The sequence below is a fragment of the Numenius arquata genome, chromosome 14, assembly GCF_964106895.1.
Source record: "Numenius arquata chromosome 14, bNumArq3.hap1.1, whole genome shotgun sequence".
Taxonomy (NCBI): domain Eukaryota; kingdom Metazoa; phylum Chordata; class Aves; order Charadriiformes; family Scolopacidae; genus Numenius; species Numenius arquata.
The window spans coordinates 16,384,185-16,403,906 of NC_133589.1; the positions used below are offsets into that span (position 1 = coordinate 16,384,185).

General features: G+C 45.5%; 1 protein-coding gene across 2 annotated transcripts in view; it reads right to left on the reverse strand.

Annotated features, from left to right (window-relative positions):
* Positions 1 to 2,917: 2,917 nt before the first annotated feature.
* CREBBP (CREB binding lysine acetyltransferase) overlaps positions 2,918 to 19,722 on the reverse strand; it is a 99,599-nt gene continuing 82,794 nt past the window's right edge. For both annotated transcript variants that reach the window (XM_074158484.1, XM_074158483.1), the window contains 8 exons: positions 17,403 to 17,553; positions 15,729 to 15,875; positions 15,183 to 15,296; positions 14,563 to 14,728; positions 12,973 to 13,140; positions 9,663 to 9,824; positions 9,104 to 9,385; positions 2,918 to 7,454 (listed from right to left, as the gene is read on the reverse strand). In XM_074158484.1, coding sequence (XP_074014585.1) covers positions 5,283 to 7,454; positions 9,104 to 9,385; positions 9,663 to 9,824; positions 12,973 to 13,140; positions 14,563 to 14,728; positions 15,183 to 15,296; positions 15,729 to 15,875; positions 17,403 to 17,553 — 3,362 coding nt within the window. In that variant the 3' untranslated portion in view covers positions 2,918 to 5,282. The remainder of the gene's footprint in view (positions 7,455 to 9,103; positions 9,386 to 9,662; positions 9,825 to 12,972; positions 13,141 to 14,562; positions 14,729 to 15,182; positions 15,297 to 15,728; positions 15,876 to 17,402; positions 17,554 to 19,722) is intronic.

Here is a 19,722-nt window from a genome sequence, read left to right on the forward strand (position 1 = left end):
CTCATCAGCTGCCGCGTGGGAAGTCCCCAGGCGGGTTCTGCGCTGCAGGACGAGCCGCTCTGCCCAAGCTCCTCCAGGAAAACCACCTCTCTTGGTGCTGGCTGGCAGCTCTTCCGCACCAAGACCCTCCTTGCTCAGCTGAGCTCAGGTTGCCCCACTTTACCATCAGCAAAGCAGATCCTGGCCCGCGCCAGGGGCCTTTTCTGCTGTCGGTTTTCAGGGCTCCTGCATCTTGCGATGGAGCTTTTAACTGCAGATGCCAAGTCCAGGACACCGCTGCCAAACCTTTCCTGTTTTGGTGGTTAAAATCCCTTCCGTGTTTCTTCTGCCCCGAGGACTTGTTAGCAACAGGCAGCCGGGCACAGGTAACAAGACCACCCGCCTCTCCCCGTACAGACACCCGTGAGGGTACCCTCACAGTTACTGGCCCAGGGCTTGCTGCAGGTAGCCCGTTTCACACCACAGGTTGCGTCAGGAGCTTGGCTGTTGGAGCTGGCAGAGCTCAGCGCACCGCGTCCCTCCCAGCTTCCCCACAGAGGGGGCTGAGGGCAGGCTGCGCTGGGGCTGGGAGCAGCCCCCCGTGCCACACCTCGGCCAGGCTCCCCTGCTCAACTTTGGGCAAATTGCTCAATATCTGATTTTCCCAATCCTCTGAAATTCCTGGGGCTGCTGTGAGCGTCGATTATCGAGACCTAAAGGGCCGAGGTATTGGAGAAAGGCTTTGGACGGGGCGAGGGTGAGAGAGGAAATAAACCACTCCGCCGAGAGCCGAGTTTGGAACGTTTGTGCGTGAGAGCAGAGCCCGGCCTCAGCGAACAGCACAGCTAAAAATAAAAGGTGGAGCAGAGCAGGTCTCGTTTCGGTGAGCACTAACCACTTCCAGACAGAGGAGACGAGGGCCTTCAGGAGGGAACGGCGGCCGCCGAACAGAGACAGCTTTGTAATCCCTGGGCTCGGGGGAGCTCGCTGGAAAAGCTACGCGTGCGATTCGCTCCCGCTCGCAACTTCTCCTTGGGACCGTGTCGATCCGCCTGTTGTTTTGGAGGTATGCGTCTCTCACGTGCCCGCGGTGGGGTCTGCGTGATGCTGGAGGTTGTGGATTAGGTGCAGCAAACCCAGCGTGAGGCTTTGCATCCCTCCGGCACCCTTCCGCTGGGATGCGTTTCCACCTGGAACCCACCCCGGGCCCCTCCTTGAGATTCCCTCTGCCGCAGCCAAAACCAAAACGGCTTCGGAGCCGTTTCAAATGCTCCCCTCCTCCTGCTGCGTTTGCTGCTCTCTCCACTGATCCCACAGCACCGCTCCGACACGACACCGTACCGGAGCTCTCGTACCTGCTGCGGAGCACCCGAGGCCTCCTCCTACCTCACCCCGCGCTGCGTCACCCTCCTGCCTGGGTCTGCTCTGACCGCTTAAGCCATGAAGCGTGTTCCTGAGGGGAACGCTTGGGGACTGCTCTCTCCAGGCTCATTTCCATTGTCCTGGGAGCACACTGGGGGTGGCAGAGATCACCCCGTTCCCGAACAGGAACCCGCGTGCTCTCCCGTGCTCCCCCAGCTCCACAGCGGCTGCTCCGATCTTCGCTGCACTGGGAAAGCCGTGGGCTGCAATTTGCTTTGGAAGAAGCTCCTGGTGCATGCCCAGATGACCTCGTGCGCCGTTAATTGCCTGCACTCACTGCTGTTCGCTGCCGCCACTGCTGTGGACACGCACCACTTCTGGATCCAGTGAGCGACGGGGCTCCCGTCCCCAGCTTTTTGGCACCTGCCGCACCTCCCAGCAGGAGGGTTCCTCTTCCTCAGCCCTTCACTCTCACGCATCCAGGTGGGAGAGCAGAGCAGGGAGCGCTGGCACACGCGCTGCGGGCAGACCTCTGGTGGGACAGCCATGAAGGTGAACCTCGGGTGGTGTGGCAGGCTGCTGGGGCAGCAGTGCTGGTGGAAGCCAGGATGGCCATCAGCGGAGAGTGGACCACGGTGGACAGGAGAAGAGCAGAGGACGAAGTTGTTCGGATTTAAGCACCTTCTGCCCCTCCGGAACTCAGTGAGGGGGGAGGTCTTTGCCATCCCCGCCGGTGATAACGATCCTGCACCCATCTCCAGCGCGTTCTTGCCTTACAAATTCTTGTGTTCCTACGATGCCGTTCCTTATGGACAGTACCTCCCCCATCAAACACAGGCAAGGACCGAGAAATGAGATGCCCGTCCACTCCTCAGATACACTGAATCTCCTATCGAAGGAGCCCAGAGTGAAGCTCCCCCGGCTGCAGGGGCTGTTCACCGAGCCCGGCCCCACCTCAGGTTGGACTTCAGCTTTGCGCTTCCCTCCTCTTGCTGGTAAAACACCTCCTCTTACCTAAAACAACGGCTCCGTGGAGCTGGGATTGTCAGAGCTAAATCTACCCCTTGCTCTGTGCTCTCAACAGACTTCAGCTTGTACTTAAAAACATTCCAGTGTTTGCTTCCCATCAGGCTTTTTTTTTTTTTTTTTCCTCCACTTTTCCCCAGGAGCAGGAAGCCGAAGGAGCCGCAGCCTGGGCCACACCACCTCTCCGTGCTCCAAAGAGGGCTCGGCTTATCCAAATCCTGAAGCGGTGCCGGTGTTTTTTTTTAAAACGGTCGCTACTTAAAAGGTATTAGCGAGATTGAGTGCGGTTATCTTAACCTCGGGCGTCAGGCTGCGCTCATCCCAGCGGGCACCAGCCACGGGGGAACCATCCTCCAATCCACGCGGTTTTACCAGCTTTTATTAGAAACACCAGCACATTTCAAGTTTCCTCTTTTTTTGATCACAAATATAGTATTTCCCCCCCCCCCCCCCCTCTTTTTAAGTACACAGCATGAGACACAGCATCAGGGCTTTCCAGCTTTGTTGGGGTTTTTTTTGTTTGTTTGTTTGTTTGTTTTTTTTTATACAGCAATTTCTTTTGGACAAGCTTTGGGTTAAGCGTTCACTGACCTCGCCCCAAAGCCCCAAACTTTTGACATCTTGGATTTGCTGAAGACGGTTGCGTGGGCAGATGAATCCAACGACGGTGGGGAAAAAAAAAAAAAAAACAACCAAAAAAAAAAGGTACAGTAGTTAAAAGTTTGCGAGAAAAGTGTAAGCAGAGACCCTCTAACAAGTTAAAAAAGAAACGAAGCGGGCGCCGCCGCAGCGCAGCTCCCCTTTTCACAGAACGGGGATAAAAGTTGAGATAAATCCTTTGCTCTTCTCCCCCCGCCCCGTCCTCCCCCACCGCCGTTCCTATAAAAACGCGAGGCTGGAGGAAGCGCTAATTTAAGGTGAGAAGCCGCGTGTGCCCCGGTGCTCCCCGCCGGGCGGGATCCCTTGCTGGGTTTTTGCTGCGAATCCCACGCCAGTCGCACGGAACCGAGAAGCCTGGAGGTCTGAGTCGATGGCGTTTTTAGGCTAAAATCGTGGGGTTTTAAGCTCACACCTACGCTGGGAAAAGTTTCCCTGGGCTTTTTAGCTCCCAGAAAGCGATTCATCGGGGGCGGGGAGGAGGGGCAAGTATCCCAGGAACGTGAGGGACTGGTGAGAGGATATTAAAGGGAACATGTACATGATTTGTTATTTTTTATTCCACAGAAAACCCTCAAATCTAGACTCAGAGTTAACAGCAGAAAAATAGTGTTAAAGTCAATAGGTTCATATTTTACTGTAGACTAAATAAATTAGCCTAGAATTAACTCAATACTCTCTATTTTCCTTTCGTTGGTGATCCTTCTCTAAATTAATGCAGTTTTTTTTTTTTAAAAAGCGACGGCTATTAATAATTTATTCCAGTTAACCCTTTAGGGATGAACACCTGCAAAATAATTCCACGTAACGGGAACCATTTCCCCCCCCTTTTCTCCTCTCCCTCACCCGGAAAGGAAACGATGGCTAAAAAAGGGCGGTGTCAGACAGACGTGCTACTACCTACAGTATTCCATGGATGGTGCCGCTCCTCGCGCTGCCTCTGGCTGCTCCGTGTCGTGAGTGAATATATTCAATAGCCATGTCTTAACAAAGAACATGATCCAAAAATATATAAATAAATAAAAACCTTAAACATTCTTACATGGATTTTTTAAAGAACAGAATACATGTTAAAAACTTCAGTAATTTATATCAATTTTAAGCAATACTTTATATACAATGGAAAAAAAGACATGCATAGTCCAAATACAATGTTGAAAACAGCATTTTCATAACAAAAAAACCCAAACACTAAGTGTTAATACCATGTACATGAATTCAAGAAGGACCACCCTTTTTTGTCTGTTGCACACAGTTTATTTAACAATATGATATTATAAGTAAGAAATGAGTTTTTGTGTTTTTTTTTTCTTTTTTTTTTTTTTCTTTTTACCATTCTATACAGTGATTGAATCTTCTTGGATTTTTTTTTTTTTTTCTTATTTATAGTAATTATAGCGCTTGCATGATTTACACTAGAATTGCTTTTCCTCATTTCAAGTTTCACACAGAAGAAAGAAAGAAAAGAATGCTTCTTCTCTATTCAAATCAGCACGGCCTAAGAGTGATCATCCCTAGAGTTTTCATCTAAAACCAGTTTTATCAGAGAAACAAAGCAACAATTTCTACATCTGCAAGACAAAGGATTTTGGCGTTGGCCAATGTGTGGTTTTTGTGTGCAAGAGTCAATTCCTATCTTTCCCGGGGTAATACTTCAAACGCCTGCAGAGTTCGCTATAGAAAAAAAAAACAAAAACAAAAAAACCAAAAAAAAAATTAAAAAAAAAAATATCTTCCCGCAACGTGTCAAAGTTACCGGGATACATTATAATGTTGCATTATTTCAGGAAACAGTTTCTGAATATTATTTTTTTTGTTTGTGTTTTTTTTTTTGTTGGTTTTTTTTTCTTCTTTTAAACGCAAATGTTTAAAGTCTTGAAAATACAAATAAAAAATATGAATATAATGAACTTGTTTTCCCCGTTAAAAAAAAGGTATGAGTCAACAGCAACAAAAAAATAAAAACCAAAAAAACCCACAAAAGAGACCAGATATTTTAACCGCCTGGCTTTAACAAAAAAATATATTCTTTGTATTGTTTTTGTGTTTTTTTTTGTTTTTTTTTTTTGTTTTTTTTTTTTTAAACAGCAATTCATTCTTCCATGTGTAGGAAGCAGCAGTTCCATCTAGGATTCAAAACAACCCAGATGTCTGAATTTTTCAGTACAAAATGTCCAAGAACACGAAAGGAAAAAAAAAAACAAACAAAACAAAACAACAAAACAAAACAAAAAAAAAAAAGTGATGCTCCCATAATGCTACAAACCCTCCACAAATTTTTCTAATGTGTCCCCGGTGGTGTCACCGACCAGAGACAATTCGTTAGACAACGCACTCCTGTTGGGGGTGTTTAGTTGTGGAAGCATTGCACTCTGTTCTGGGTTGCCCAAGTGTCCCTGATCCATGGAGCTGGCCATAGTGACCGCGAGTCCCGGGTGGGGGGAACCAGTCTGGGGAGAGACGTGGTGAGGTGACGGTTGGGGCTGTATCCTGGGTGACGGGCTGGAATGTGGCGGCTGGGACTGGGGACGGGGAGACTGAACGGGTGCTGGGGACCGCACCTGGTTGCTGAGGGAGGTGGCGATCTGCTGGCCAGGGAGATGAGACGCCTGCGCTTGTCCTGAGAGCATGTGCTGCTGTGGGCTCATGGGGTTGGGCTGCCCGGGGGACCCTATCTGCTGTTTCATCTGCTGCTGCTGCAGGATGCGCTGCTGCAGGGCTTGCTGGATGTTGGGGGCCCCGTCCGCCCCCATGCCGGGCTGGCCCATCTGGTTCAGCTGTCCCATCTGAGCCATCTGTCCCATGGAACCCCCCTGTATCGATATGTGCTGCTGCATCCGCTGCTGCTGCATGGCTTGAGGGTAACCTCCCGGTCCTTGAGGCTGCTGGAACTGGTTGTGTCCTGCCATCCCCCCTGCCATGCCGGCCCCTCCTTGCTGCTGCTGCTGCTGTTGCTGCTGCTGCTGCAGTAGTTGCCGCCTCAGGATCTCTCTGTACTGCGGGCTCATGTTGGCCATGCTAGGGTTGTGGCCGGGGTTCATGATGTTTATCGCTTGGCCCTGGGGATTCATAGCTCCTATCCCTTGCTGCTGGGGAGGAACGCTCGGTCTCTGCACTCCTGCTTGCATGGCGTTCATGTTCTGCAATCCTGCTTGAGCGTGCATGCCCGGCTGCTGCATGCCGGTCTGCGGCTGCTGCATCCCCGGCTGGGGCTGTATGCCCGCCTGCGGCTGCATCCCGGGCTGGTTAGCCACGTATTTGGCTGTTCTTTGCTTTATAAAAGCTGCCATAAGCTGAGGGTTGGATTTAAGAATATTAAGAACTTGCTGTTGCTGCTGGGGAGAACTCGGCGATTTCAAGGTCCTCAGTAAGTCCTGAAGTGCATTCGGGGGGATGCTCCGCGGCGGCTGCTGCACACCCTGCATCCTTGGCCCAGCCACCGCTTGCGGCGTCGCCATCGGCATAACCGGCCTGGCCATTCCCGGCTGCATCTGCTGCTGCTGCGGCATCGGGGGTGACTGCCACTGCCCGGGCTGCATGTTGGACATCACCGGGCCGCTCACAGGGTTGGGCCGGGGTACATTCATGCTGACTTGCTGCATCTGGTTCACCGAACCCACCGTCGGGTTTACTAGTCCCGGGCGACCAGGAGGCAAACCATTGTTGATGTTGTTGACCCTGTAGAGCTGCTGCTGCTGCTGGGCAGCTTCTCTCTCGATCTGCCGAGCCGCTTCCACGGCGGCCGGCGGGGGCTGAGCAGGAGGCGGAGGTGCGGAAACCGGGTTTGCGGGTTTTCCTGTTGAAACAGTAGTGGGGGGCTGAGTTCTGGACACGCTGGGGAAGCCGGCCGGTGACATACTTACAGGGGAAGGCTGGGGCTGGGGAGGAGGCTGCGGCGTTTGCGGTGTACTTGGCTGCTGCGTAGGGGTACCAGGCGTTGCTGAGGTAGGAGAAGGCAAACTTTGCTGAGGCACGTTTCGGGTGTTCATGGTGGCCATCCTTCTGCGCATGAGCTGAGCCTGCTGCAGGCGATGCTGGATCTGCTGCTGTCGGAGCTTGTGTTTGATATTGAGACAGAATGGCACGGGGCATTTGTTCTCTTGGCAGTGTTTGGCATGGTAGCAGCAAAGAGCTATGAGCTGTTTGCACACCGGACAGCCACCGTTGGTCTTGCGCTTGCAGCCCTTGGTGTGCTGGACAACCCGTTTCATCTTCTGGCAGGATGGCAAGGAGCAGTTTGCGTTGCGGCACTGACAGGCATGGACAAGGGACTGAATGCAGCGCTGGATGCTCAGTCGGCGCGACTCCTGGGGGCTCTTGGATTGTTGCTCTCCTTGGCTGTTGCTCTCATCGTCCAGACCCAGGCCCCACTTAACCATCTTGTGGTCATGGCTCTTAGTGTTGTAGCAGTTAATGCAGAGGTCGTAGTCCTGCAAAAGCAAAGAAAACCCGGGGTTCAGTTGTCTAGAGATCACTAGCCCTACCAGGAAAAGTAACCAGGAGAGTAACTGCGGTGCTGGGTGAGCACCACGAGCCTGCTGTGGGAGCCCACTTTGGTTTTCAGCGGGTGCAAACACGCAGCAGAGGAAAAGCAGGACAACAGCCACACGCTGGGAAGAGCTGCCCAGTCACCACGGCAGAGGGAGAGGACCTTTGGGGCAGGGACCACTGGGCAGCCAGGGGCAGCAGCCACCTTGGCTGCCACAGCAAAGCGAGCCTGTGATCACAAGTCTTGACTACGGCAGGTAACAACACAAAAAGGGGCTGTAGTTGTGTCTTCTTTCTATTACATTAAAATATCTTGCAGGGTTTGGGTTTTTTTTTTTTTTTGTTTTTCCCTTTTGATGATAGGAACTGCTTACTCTTCTTTGATGTCTGGGGTACCTACACGATGAGAGCCAAAACCTCCAGACAAACCTACGCCGGTGCTTAAAGACCAGGGTTTGGCTCTCCATTTAGCTGTTCTTAGTGTAATTACTGACTAATAATTACTACCCTGAAATACTTATTTTTTAACCTCTAAAATGACCCTCAAATCGAGTGCAAGTTTCATGCTAAGACTGATCTGAAAAGCTGCTCAAACACCCGTATTTTCACTGCCCTGACCTTTTTTGCTGGAGGAAGGGCACTCCTTACACAGAAGTACCCAGAAGACACCTAAAGCCGTACCTCCTTCCACCACTTAATTCCCCTGGTGCGTAGGATCCATTTCCTGCAGCCTTGCCTCAAGAAGCCCCGTTCAATGCTTTCCTCGGAGGGATTAATTAAGACTCTTCCACCACAGACCTGGCAATAACTGGCGGTGTGAAAACTAGGCTGCACTTATTCACAATTTTTTTTTTTTTTTTTCTTTTGGTTCAGCTACAGCCAGAGGTCATCCCAAGCCCTGCAGAAGCTACCTCCTCCTCAGGTCCACCGGTGTAACTCCGTGCATAATTGCTCTCTAGCACAGTTGAGTGGAAGTGATCTATGCTGTAAAAGGACTAGTCGTTAAAAGCACTGAGCCAGATTAGGAAGCAATTATTTGGGCTGATCTGAAAGGCAGGCACCCTCTAATGCCCGGCCGAAGAGACAATGATGAAGAGTCGTGGCAGCCTCCTCGCCCAGCTCTGCGGCAGCCTGGACACGCTCTGGCTGCGCTCCTCATGACACGGACCACCACGGAAGAAAAGCCACCTTGCAGGAAGATACGCTAACTTTTCTCCTGGACATCCATGAATGTGGATGAGACAGTGCCCTGCAGAGTCAGACCAGTCTGACACAGTCACACCTACCGGCCAGTCCTAAAGTTCTTTAATATTAAGTTAAAAACTTGTCTAAGTAGAGGAGCCACAGTGGGACAAATGACACAGCAGTAGCCATTCCAGAGTACTGGTGTTTTCCATGTCAAGAAACTAAAGGCACTTACTCTAGAAGAAGAGGTAGCCCACTGTGGTAGCCACCTTCCCTTCAGGCTTAGCAGCCCTTTTATCAGGACAGGCTTAATTTGGAGGAACTTTGGGCAATACCTCCCCAAAAAACCAATCAAGCTTGGCTGTAGGGCAAGAGAGAGCAGAAGCCTCTGGTGATATACACCTACCTCACAGACAGTGCAATGCCACCTTGTTTCCACGTGATGTTTGCACTCGTTGCACGTGTAGACAAAGCGATCCTGCCCTTGGGTGTGCAGTTCTACCAGCATGCAGAGCGTGGACCACTTGGATCGGCGCAGTGAGGAGAACTCCCAGTGCTTATCTCTGGCTAAGGTGAGGAAGGCGTCTCGCCCATCCATCAAATCACAGCTAAGTAATGGATCAGGGTCCACAATGGGAGGCAGAGTGTTAATTACAGGCCCAGCGTGTAAATGAATCACAAAAAAGACCTGCAGATAAATGGGGGAAAAAGAATAAACTTAAAATCAATGAGGTTAGATAATCTCGCAGAAAAAAGCTCTTGTTCTGTTGCAGTAATGGTGTGCTACAAACGTTATCTAATTAACTTAGTTCAGGCTAATCTCTTCCAATACGTCGTTACACAACAGACAAAACTCTAGCGCGATCACAAGCTTTACTCCTCTTGATTTTTCAGTTCTGACTATCATCACGCCTGGATTTACAGGAATAACATCCTCTCTTTAGGCAGCGTTATTTTGACAGTACCTCTTTATGCTTCTCCATGGTGGCGTACAGCTTCTGAGACAGATCGTTGGACACGTTTGGCATGCTGGGTTTCTTCTTGTTAGCTCGGCTGATGCTACTCTTATTCTTGTTGGTTTTTTTGTTGTTCTTTTTCTTGGCGTTTTTGCTGTCGCCCTGGCTTCCCTGCAATAAAGGCAAAGGAAAGACGTTAGGCTTTATAGAGCCCTCTCCCACTCCCCGTAGCCGAAAGCAAAATGCTTCTGCTGCAGTAACAGAACTTTGTTCCAAGGCCTGCAAATCAGCCCTCCTGTGTTAAATATATCCTATCTTCCAGGAAAAATCAAAAGCCAAACTGGCAAGGAAACAAATTCAAACGCTGTTTAAAAATAGATATTTAAAGTATGCATATACATTAAATAATTCGTATCTTACACTTTTTTCTTTTTTCCCTTCTCAAACACTGTACTTCAGCTTCCACTGCTTTCTTTACAGGATCCTATAGATATTTGATAACAGGAGTTACAAATAAAATGGACTTAAAAAAAATTCCAGAAGTGCAGTATTTTGCTTTGCTGTGTATTTCGAGTTTCACACACTTGCTTGAGATTTAATTTTTTGTTTGTTTTTATTGAACAAATGTAGGGCTAGCACACAGATAAGAACATGCAGGATTTGAATCTAACAGAATACATTATTCTCCATTCTGAAGACTTGCTCCAAGAAAATAAAATAAAATCCCTCAAATCTTCACTTGTGTCTAAGTTACACCACCATAGACCACGGTGACCATATACCGAATACTAGAGGTAAGTAAGGAGAGTAAAAAACAGCAAATGATGCTATTTAGGTGACCTGTGAAAACAGAAATAACTTTTTGATTTCTTATGTCCTTGAAAAATAAAAACCCAAGCCCTCAGCAGGGAGCTTGCCACTCAGGAAAAATCCCCTAACTGCTAGAATGTTGGTTATCGTAATATTAAAAATAAGCTACTAAAATACTCTGAGATATATATATACACACACACACACACACAGAGATGCAAGAAAGTTTCGTGAACACTGTGTACAAGAAAACCCAGGGTTTATCCACAAGCATATTTATTCAAAGAAAACAAAAATATTCCAACCAAAGAAAGCAATTCTATATATAACTGCTGCCATCGTTCTATTCCATTAATTAGGCTTAGACAGAAATTCCCTGTCCAATCCTGGCTTTTCTGTAACTAATTTTATTTAATTTTTGACCAAACCTGTTTGGAAAATTAAAATTATACTGTTTTATGGGAAACCAGACAGAGCTCTACGTGATTTGAAGATATTCAGGAATGAGCTATTGTATATTCCTATCTTGACTCCTTTTCCCCCAAATTTTCTACCACCCTGACGGAATCAGGGCACGTCCTCCTTTGCTTATATGTTCTAGTGCATCAATATAGATTTTTAAATTTAAAGAAACAGGTTTAAAATTTAAAGAATGGTTTGAAACTTAGCTGATAGTATAAATCTAAGTTTTCTTTCTACTCCACCTTTAACATGGTTATATTTGGTCAATTCTACAAAGCTGTTCTAAGATGTTTTAAGCAGCTGTAAGCCTGGTTTTGTACTACTTTATTTTGATGGCATTTAACATATTCTGCCAGGTTTGCCAGAGACGCCGACGGCACCATTACTCAGTGAGCCTTGTCCCTTCAGAGCCTTTTTCAAGAACTGCTGAATATTTATCACCTCTTTAGACTCTCTTTAACTGATACTGGCAGCACGTGTTGACTTTTAAGAAGCTCTCTCTCCACATATACAAAGTTATATAGTAAGAATTTAAGAAGAGATAGATACGATCGGTACCATCTCAACGGCAAATTGCAAAGATTCATCAAGTGCTTCTGCACGTGGAGATGCGCATTGCTGGGCATAGTTTCCTCCATAAAGTGACTGGACGAGTTCTCAGGCTTTTAATTTCACTCTTTTTTTTCTGAGCCCAGTAGCAAAGATCACACCGTTATGGTTTTTTGTTGGATTTTCGGATGGCATGTTAGAAATTTGGATGGAGATTTTGTTCTTCCACCTCTACCCCAAGCAATGTCAGTGGCGTTCAGTGGGAGCGCAGGGATGCTACCAGCCAAGGGTGCATCCTCTCACTTTAGGCACACACCTTGGATGGGTTTCACAGTTAGCTATTCTGGGTTTTTTTAAAAACACCTTTTTTGCCCCCTCTTAGATGTAGAGGTTTCACTGGAAGGCCATGCTGCGATTTATTGAAAGCGATACTGTTAGCAAAAGAGGACTGGACTTAAACTCCAAGCCTCGTCTTCCAGTTACTGTTATACCACTGTATTTGTTGAAATATTTCAATATTAGGAATTACGTTCAAAAGGAACAAGGTGAAAACCGTTAACTTTGCGGTTCCATAAAAAACCCATAGCAACAAACTATATTAGCTTTGAAGGAGCTGCTAACGTTTAATAGAAGGAATTTGTTGACATAATGGAATGGACGGATGAAGGTGTATCGCTCCACATCAATCACAGGTACCACAAACTGTAAGCAAATTGTCATGGCATCGGAACAGAGCCCATTCCCAGTTAAACTTTTCGGTTCCACCTCCATCTGCCAGACTTCAGATTTTCCTACTCTTACTTAATTTCAAAACACCTTACTGCAAATCACAAGTAAAAGGGACAGTATCAAAGCGCTAAGGCCACTTGGATACAGATACAATCAAGACAGAAATAAAAATGAATAATGAAATTCTGGCCAGGACCCTGAGAAAGTTTTGTTTTGTTTTAATAAACAGAGAGAGAACGCTGGTGAAGGAACACCGCCATCAGGACCAACATTTCACACCAATGCAAAGCTCGACGGAAATACTTTTAAATCTTCAACCCCCTACCGTTCCAAATGACTGCAAGTACCTTTGCTTAAATAACAGCAAAATTAAATTCAGCTTTGAAAAATACAGCATCTTTCAAAATGCAAATACTGAAGGTGATTTGCAAAGGTGTGAAGCAGAAGCTCAGCCAAACGACTGCAAGCAAATGTAGCCGTCGTGATGCAATCCAAAAGTAGCTTAACAGATTTCTCTGAGAACAGAGATGCTGAACTGACATAAATGACTTCTGATTCTATTAAAAAAACCCAACGCCAAACGAAGCCATCAGTATATCTGTTACCCAAGAAGAAAACCGGAAATTCCCATTAAAGGGAACCCTGATTTAACGTCTGATGTGAATGACCTTCTTTCCTAGTTTTCTGCATCTGAACTCTCTGATTTATTGAAGCGTTAACTGTCAGCTTTGTGAGCCAGAAGGAAATGTAGCACATAAAGTTCTCTCACCTCTGTTGTTTCACTCGCTGCAGTGCTTTCTTCCTTTTTCCTTTCCTCTTCCTCCTGCTCCAACTCCTTAATGCTTTCTTCCAGCACATTGGGCCAGAAATCACCTTCAAAGTAAGGCAGCTCCTTGGCACTTGTCAGCCTGTCCTCGGTTGCTTGTTTGAAGATGTCCTGTTGAGCGTATCGCACAATACACCAAGAATAAATAAATGAAGACCACTTAGGACAGAGAAGAGGACCGGAGATGTGATGCAGGGCTGCTGTGCCTCCCTGACAGCCCAGGGCCCGCTCCTGGCAGCTCTCTTTTGCTGGGTGCAGCTCAAAAACCAGCCTGGCAATACTGATAACAGCCCAGTCCCTGCTTCATCTTAGACAGACACCCGCTGAGGCTCTCCCGAACCTCCACCACACCACCGGTTCACGCTCCTGACATGATGGGAGAGACTAAGATACCCCTGGAAAACATATCAAACCCCTCCCTGGTAATTACACCAATTAAAAATGAAGCCTACACCACTTAGCTTTTCCTACATCGGTCCTAGACAAGCGCAGGAGCTGTTCTAGTAACAGCAAGCGGGTCTCATCCACCCCTTTTCCTTATAAATTTGAAAGTCCACGAGCACTTCAGCGCACGTGTCTGGGCTGTGCCCCGTATGTGCAATAATCCCAGTAACTCCAGGAAGAATCGCTGAAGGCACCAGCTGTTACAGACAGGAATATTAAATAAAGTCTGGCTGTGGAAGGGGGACTGTGCGCAGCTCGTGTCCTTCGCTGGCCGCTGGCTGAAGCTCTGTGGTCCACCTGGCCACAAAGACTGGGGGGACCAGTGAGAGGAACAGGTATTCTGAGAAGGAACAGGTATTTTACCTATTTTACCTGGAGGCGGTTTTTTAAGTGCACTGCATTTAACAAGCACATGCAAGACTAGCTAATTTTCTTCTTCGGATCCATTTCAAGACCACCTTATTAGGAGAGACACGGATTTTCTAGCTCTTCTCCATGCTGCATCAGATGACAAGGTTTGCTATACGCTGTGCTATTCCACACATTTAGTAACTGTCACTTGCAATCAAAACATTAATTTTTTCCAGCACTGTCACTACCATTAAGAAATTCCTGTAAATTTTAGTACGTAAGGAGTGGCAAATGCCATCTTTGCCATCTTTAACTTATTTCCCTGGGTACGTGTGTGATATTCTCCAATTATGAAAATCATCCTTTCTCCTCTTCAGGTGAAGAAGCTGTTTTATAAGCATTTTTTTTTTTATTTCATACTGGTGGGGTTCAGTATTCCACCTGATCCTCCAGCATCACCAGAAGCAAACACCTTCTATAAACCTTAACAAGTACCGTACTTCCTTGCCTCGAAGACTGCAGCGCAAGACAAGTACGAGAAGGCAGGCTCTGGCCCACTTGTATTAATGCAGAAACCAAACCTAAGGAATTTTCAGCCTGAAAATCTAAGAAAATGAAGACACTGGGTGAGAATAAACCCCCTTGTACAACCACAGTTTCAGGCGTTATGAAACAGTATGAGCTACCTTCAAATGAAAAGCCCATAAATATTAATTCAGGAAGTAAAGAGTAGCAAACCTTGTAGTCATGAATGATTCTCTCCGCAAACGCCTTGTCCAGCATCTTCTTATACCACTCTTGCAAACGTTTGGGTTTGGGTATTTTCTGATCAGGCGGGTGGCAATGAAAAATATAGTCATCTCCTTCGCTTGGGGGACAGGCCCAGATGTGTCCTGTCACATACCTGTTTTTCACACACAAGGCAAAACCATCTTAACCATTTTGACTGCCATCTTAAAATCAACTCAACCAAATTGAGATATTAATTCAGACCTCTAGCTTTTTGGTTTTTTTTCTTCTTCTTTTCTTTTTCCTTTGTAACAAAGATGCCGAGGCAATAACCTCTATTTATACAAGAGATGAGAAAAGGTCTGGGATATAATAATGAAGCTTAAACATCAAGTGAACCTCTGATAAAAAGAGTGATACGCTGTCAGTTTAAGAATCCTAACACAGATAAACCACCTTAGTGATAAATTTCAAATTTCTCTCCCTGCTGCAGAAGAGGCACATATTCCACATATCTCGGAGAGGGCACAAGGAAAGAGAGACTATCCCCAGTGAAAAGCTACTTGGCATCCTGGATAAAAAAAAACGCTAAGAAAAAAGTTTTCTTTCTTTGCAAAGATCTCACTTACCCAAGTTTCTTCACGTATTCCAAGTATCCAATGAGGATTTCATGATAAACTGCAGTTCGGAGACAACGGGGGCGGAAGAAATGAATACTATCTAGATACGATATGTACACACGCCTGTAGGGACGAGAGAAGAACGGCAGATGATCACGTACGGCTGCATGTTTTGCTTCCTGAGAACCGACTTCTATGCTAGATACATCTACAACCATACTGAACAAAGAAAAATTAACGATGACATTATTTTAATGCATATTTAAGCATCTTAACATGGTATAAACAATTCTCAAAAGCCAACAGTGGGTAGCATTTTTTTTTTAGACAGCAAGAATATATACTGAAAGGCAAAATTAAATACATAATATGAAAAAATGTAACATTTTTGTTGTGATATTTGTTTTCCCACTCCAAAGTCATCTGCAGTCATACCGTAGGGCTTATTTGTGCCACATAATTGAGATGTATCTCCTGTGTTTCAGAGGAATTTTCCAGTGAATGTAGCAAGATGTTTTCTGCGCAGGCACCACCGACACAGAAACGAAAGAGTACCTTGTATTTGGAGGGGGGCAATCCGAGCCGTACTCCTGGACGTGCATGCCGAAGAAGCACACATCTACTCCGTCTATCTCCTCAAACGCAAACAGAGCTTTGGTACGGTAAGGGAAAGACTCTGACATCTCCCCAGAATCCACAAATCTGTAGGAAAGGGTGGTAGGAAGGAAGAAGGAGGGCAAAGAAACCCAACAAAGTCAATTATTAAACAAGTATCCTACACAGAATGAGGAAATCCTTTGCAAACTTATTTTTAACTAATTAGAAACATTTATGCAGCAGTTAAACAGGGTCAGATCACAGAATCACAGAATGATATGGGGTTGGAAGGGACCTCTGGACATCCAGTCCAACCCCCTGCCAGAGCAGGGCCACCCAGAGCAGGTCACACAGGAACGTGTCCAGATGGGGTTTGAATGTCTCCAGAGACGGAGACTCCACCACCTCTCTGGGCAGCCTCTTCCAGGGCTCTGCCACCCTCACAGGAAAGAAGTTCCTCCTCATGTTTAGGTGGAACTTCCTATGTTCAAGTTTGTGCCCATTTCCTCTTGTCCTGTCACTGGGCACCACTGAAAAAAGACTGGCCCCATCCTCCTGACACCCACCCTTTAAGTATTTATAGGTGTTGATGAGATCCCCCCTCAGTCTTCTCTTCTCCAGAATAAAAAGACCCAAGTCCCTCAGCCTTTCCTCATCAGACAGATGTTCTCGGCCCCTCATCATCTTTGTAGCCCTCTGCTGTACCCTCTCCAGCAGTTCCCTGTCCTTCTTGAACTGGGGAGCCCAGAACTGGACCCAGTGCTCCAGATGGGGCCTCCCCAGGGCAGAGCAGAGCGGGAGGATGACCTCCCTCCACCTGCTGGTCACGCTCTTCTTGATGCACCCCAGGATGCCATTGGCCTGCTTGGCCACAAGGGCACATTGCTGGCTCATGGGCATCCTGTTGTCCACCAGAGCTGTATTGTAACAGAGAGTCCTGCCAATTCGTGGTCTGTTGGTATAAAACTCCGGGAAAGACAGTTTTCACAATAGTCACCATACGACCAAACAGGTTGTACGTACGTACGTACATACGACCAACCACTGAGTGCGAGAGCATCCTCAGCAACCACAGGCCTTTAAATAGACTGCAGATTAGAAAACCTGATGCATTATGACGCAGTGATGTCACGTAAACACTGTCTTTATGAATTAAAGCCAAAATACTTCACAGAATTAACCTTTTAAACTTTTCACTCATGATGAAGCAAATAAAAAATAACTTCTGAAAGCTAAAGTATTTATAAAACCGCAGCAAAATGAAGGAACAGAGAAAAACAAAAGGCACAGAACCTCAGCAACAGTTTCAAACTAAACTCTGAATTCTGTAACGCTACCCAAAACATGGTCAGACTCTCTCAAGAATTAGTAATACAAAGTTATTATAACCCAAACCAGGATGTCCCCATTACCCCTCCAAAACCAGTCCGAATACAACTGCATTTTGAATCTCCTCCCAGTTCATCTACTGCATACTGTTTTTCTCCCTTTCACAACTTTACTCATGCTTAAGTTTCAAAAAACGTGCAAAGAGATTAAGGTGCAAATTGGCACAATTTTACAATATTTATGCAGGGAGACCTCAAAATAACAGATTCCAAGATTGCATGTATTGTAATTAACAGAACTAACCTGGATTTCATTCCTGGTTTAACTTCTACTGTCTTATCTGAACTCGCTACCACTCTGACAAAGACCTCTCCAGCTTCAGGATGATTCTGTCGCCGCAAAAATTTATTCACTCTGTCTTCCAAATGGTTTCCTAAACGCGTCGTCTGTAGCCCTAGAAATGAAGGGGGAGAACGTGACACCAGAAACGTTAATACTGGAGAAATCGTTGTTAAGTTTTACCTCCATATGAAAAATTGATGATTTTATTTATGCAGCCAAAATTAAAGAAGCAAACCCATCCATGTTTTCACCCAAGCCTTAAGTGTCTGTACCCCAACGCGGAAGCTAAAACCACTGCAGTGGGAAAATGACTTAGTAAGTGAACCAACAAAGGTGGCTTTACATAGCAATTTGAAATTTGCAGGCTTATTTTATGAACAGTGCAAATGTTTTCTCCTAACAAAACCACTATCTGGCTGTTTGACAAAGATTACATCACTTTATAGATCTGGCTCAATGCCACACCTTTTCAAGCAAAGCAAAGCAAATCAACAGAAATGAAAAGCCTTTTGACTTCAATGGCGATTTCATTGCTTTTTCTTTTCTTTTCAAGAGAGCTTTTAGATTGAACAGTTACAGTAATCTGCACATAAAGCTTAAATAGTTCTTGCGCAGAGATAGAGGTCTTTAAAAGTTCAAGTCCACGTATTGTCCAGATCCCCTCTCCCAGTCTTTACATTTAACAATTAGCTTTTGTGGGGGATAGCTGCTTTTGTAGTATTACAGGATGTGACGGTTTTCAAATAAATCCACAACAAATTACAGAAATTAAGATGAAGATTTTGGTTTAAAGTCAGAAAACAGCAGTAGCACACTGTTTTGACCTGAAGATTTATGACAATGTCTCTCATCCTGCTGTAATTATTTTACCAACTAATATTTCTACTTCATTTTTATGGTCAATCTTCTATCTATTCCAAAGTGATGATGCAATCTACAGATGTTCAGTTTACTAAAATCCATTTAATTTTCAGCTCTCCATTGCCTCAATTTTCAGTTGTTATTTGGCCACTGACACAAGGCTGTTGGGTTCTTCTTCCCGACTCCTGAGCTCAGACACAGAACGCTGCAGTCAAATATCGATGCTAAAAATTATTTTAGGCTCCAATACTGGCGAAAAAAGCCACATATAATCAAAGCAGGATCTCACTTTCTAAAGGGTTTATACACTTAAAATTTAATTTTACAATCAGTTTATAGAAACTACCCAAATGCGACAATTTTGTTTTACATCTTTTAGTCTGTCCCCTTGTCCAGTGAGATTCTATGGTTATAACCAGTCTAAATATCTATCTATATCATAGACTAGATATTTAGACTATAATATTTAGACTATAACTAGTCTAAATATCATTTACCTGGGAGCTAATAATTAAAGGCAGGTTAAATTAAAAAATACACTACGCCTTTTACCAAATACGGGCCTTTCCCAGTGTTTCCCAGCTCAATACAATATATTTGGCTTTCCATATATAATAGAAGGTGGTTGATTTTCAAGGAAAACCAAATTTTAAAGGAAATTCACAAATAATTTCTGAAGGAATTATTTTGTTTCGTTGATTTCTCCAGAGACAAACAGGAAAAAACCAAAGAAACAGCTCAGTTTCAGCTAATGAGACGGTACATTTTTAGAAAGCCATTTTAGTTAACTCCACTGCCTTGTGTTTTCATTTTATCATCTTTCCAATGCTAAGCAACCGAAGGATATCTGCTTCCTTCCTTATGCTGCAACGCATTAAGACTTGAAAAACAAACAAACAAAAAGACCAGATAAGAAGATAAAAGAAACAGGCAGCATCAAGATTACACACACTGTAAGGAAAGGATCTAAAAGCTGCATATTTTGATATATTAGAATGCACAAATTCTTTTAGAAAGCAACTGGATTTTGATTCTCGGACACCTCTAATGTATGGACTTCCAATAAAAGCTCGGGTCTCAATGAAAACTGCAGTGCCAATTGCTAAAAAGGCCTCCAAATCAGTAACAACTGGAGCACAGAAGTTTTGTTGGGGTAGCAATGGCCAGACGTTTGTTACTGGATGAGTAACTGGACAGATTTCAGCCTTCTGCCTTACTGTGGCTTTTTGTCAGGAAACTACTTTGGGCAACTTATTAGTCAGGATATCTTTTGTCTTTGAACATCGCTGCATTGGTTAAGTGATATTCGTAGATTTTCTTAGTAAGAAAAATACTTCCAAAAATGTAGCAATTTCCCAGCATAATCCAGCTGTACACTGGTTTACAGGCTGTACTTGGCAAGCTGTCACCCAGCTTTATG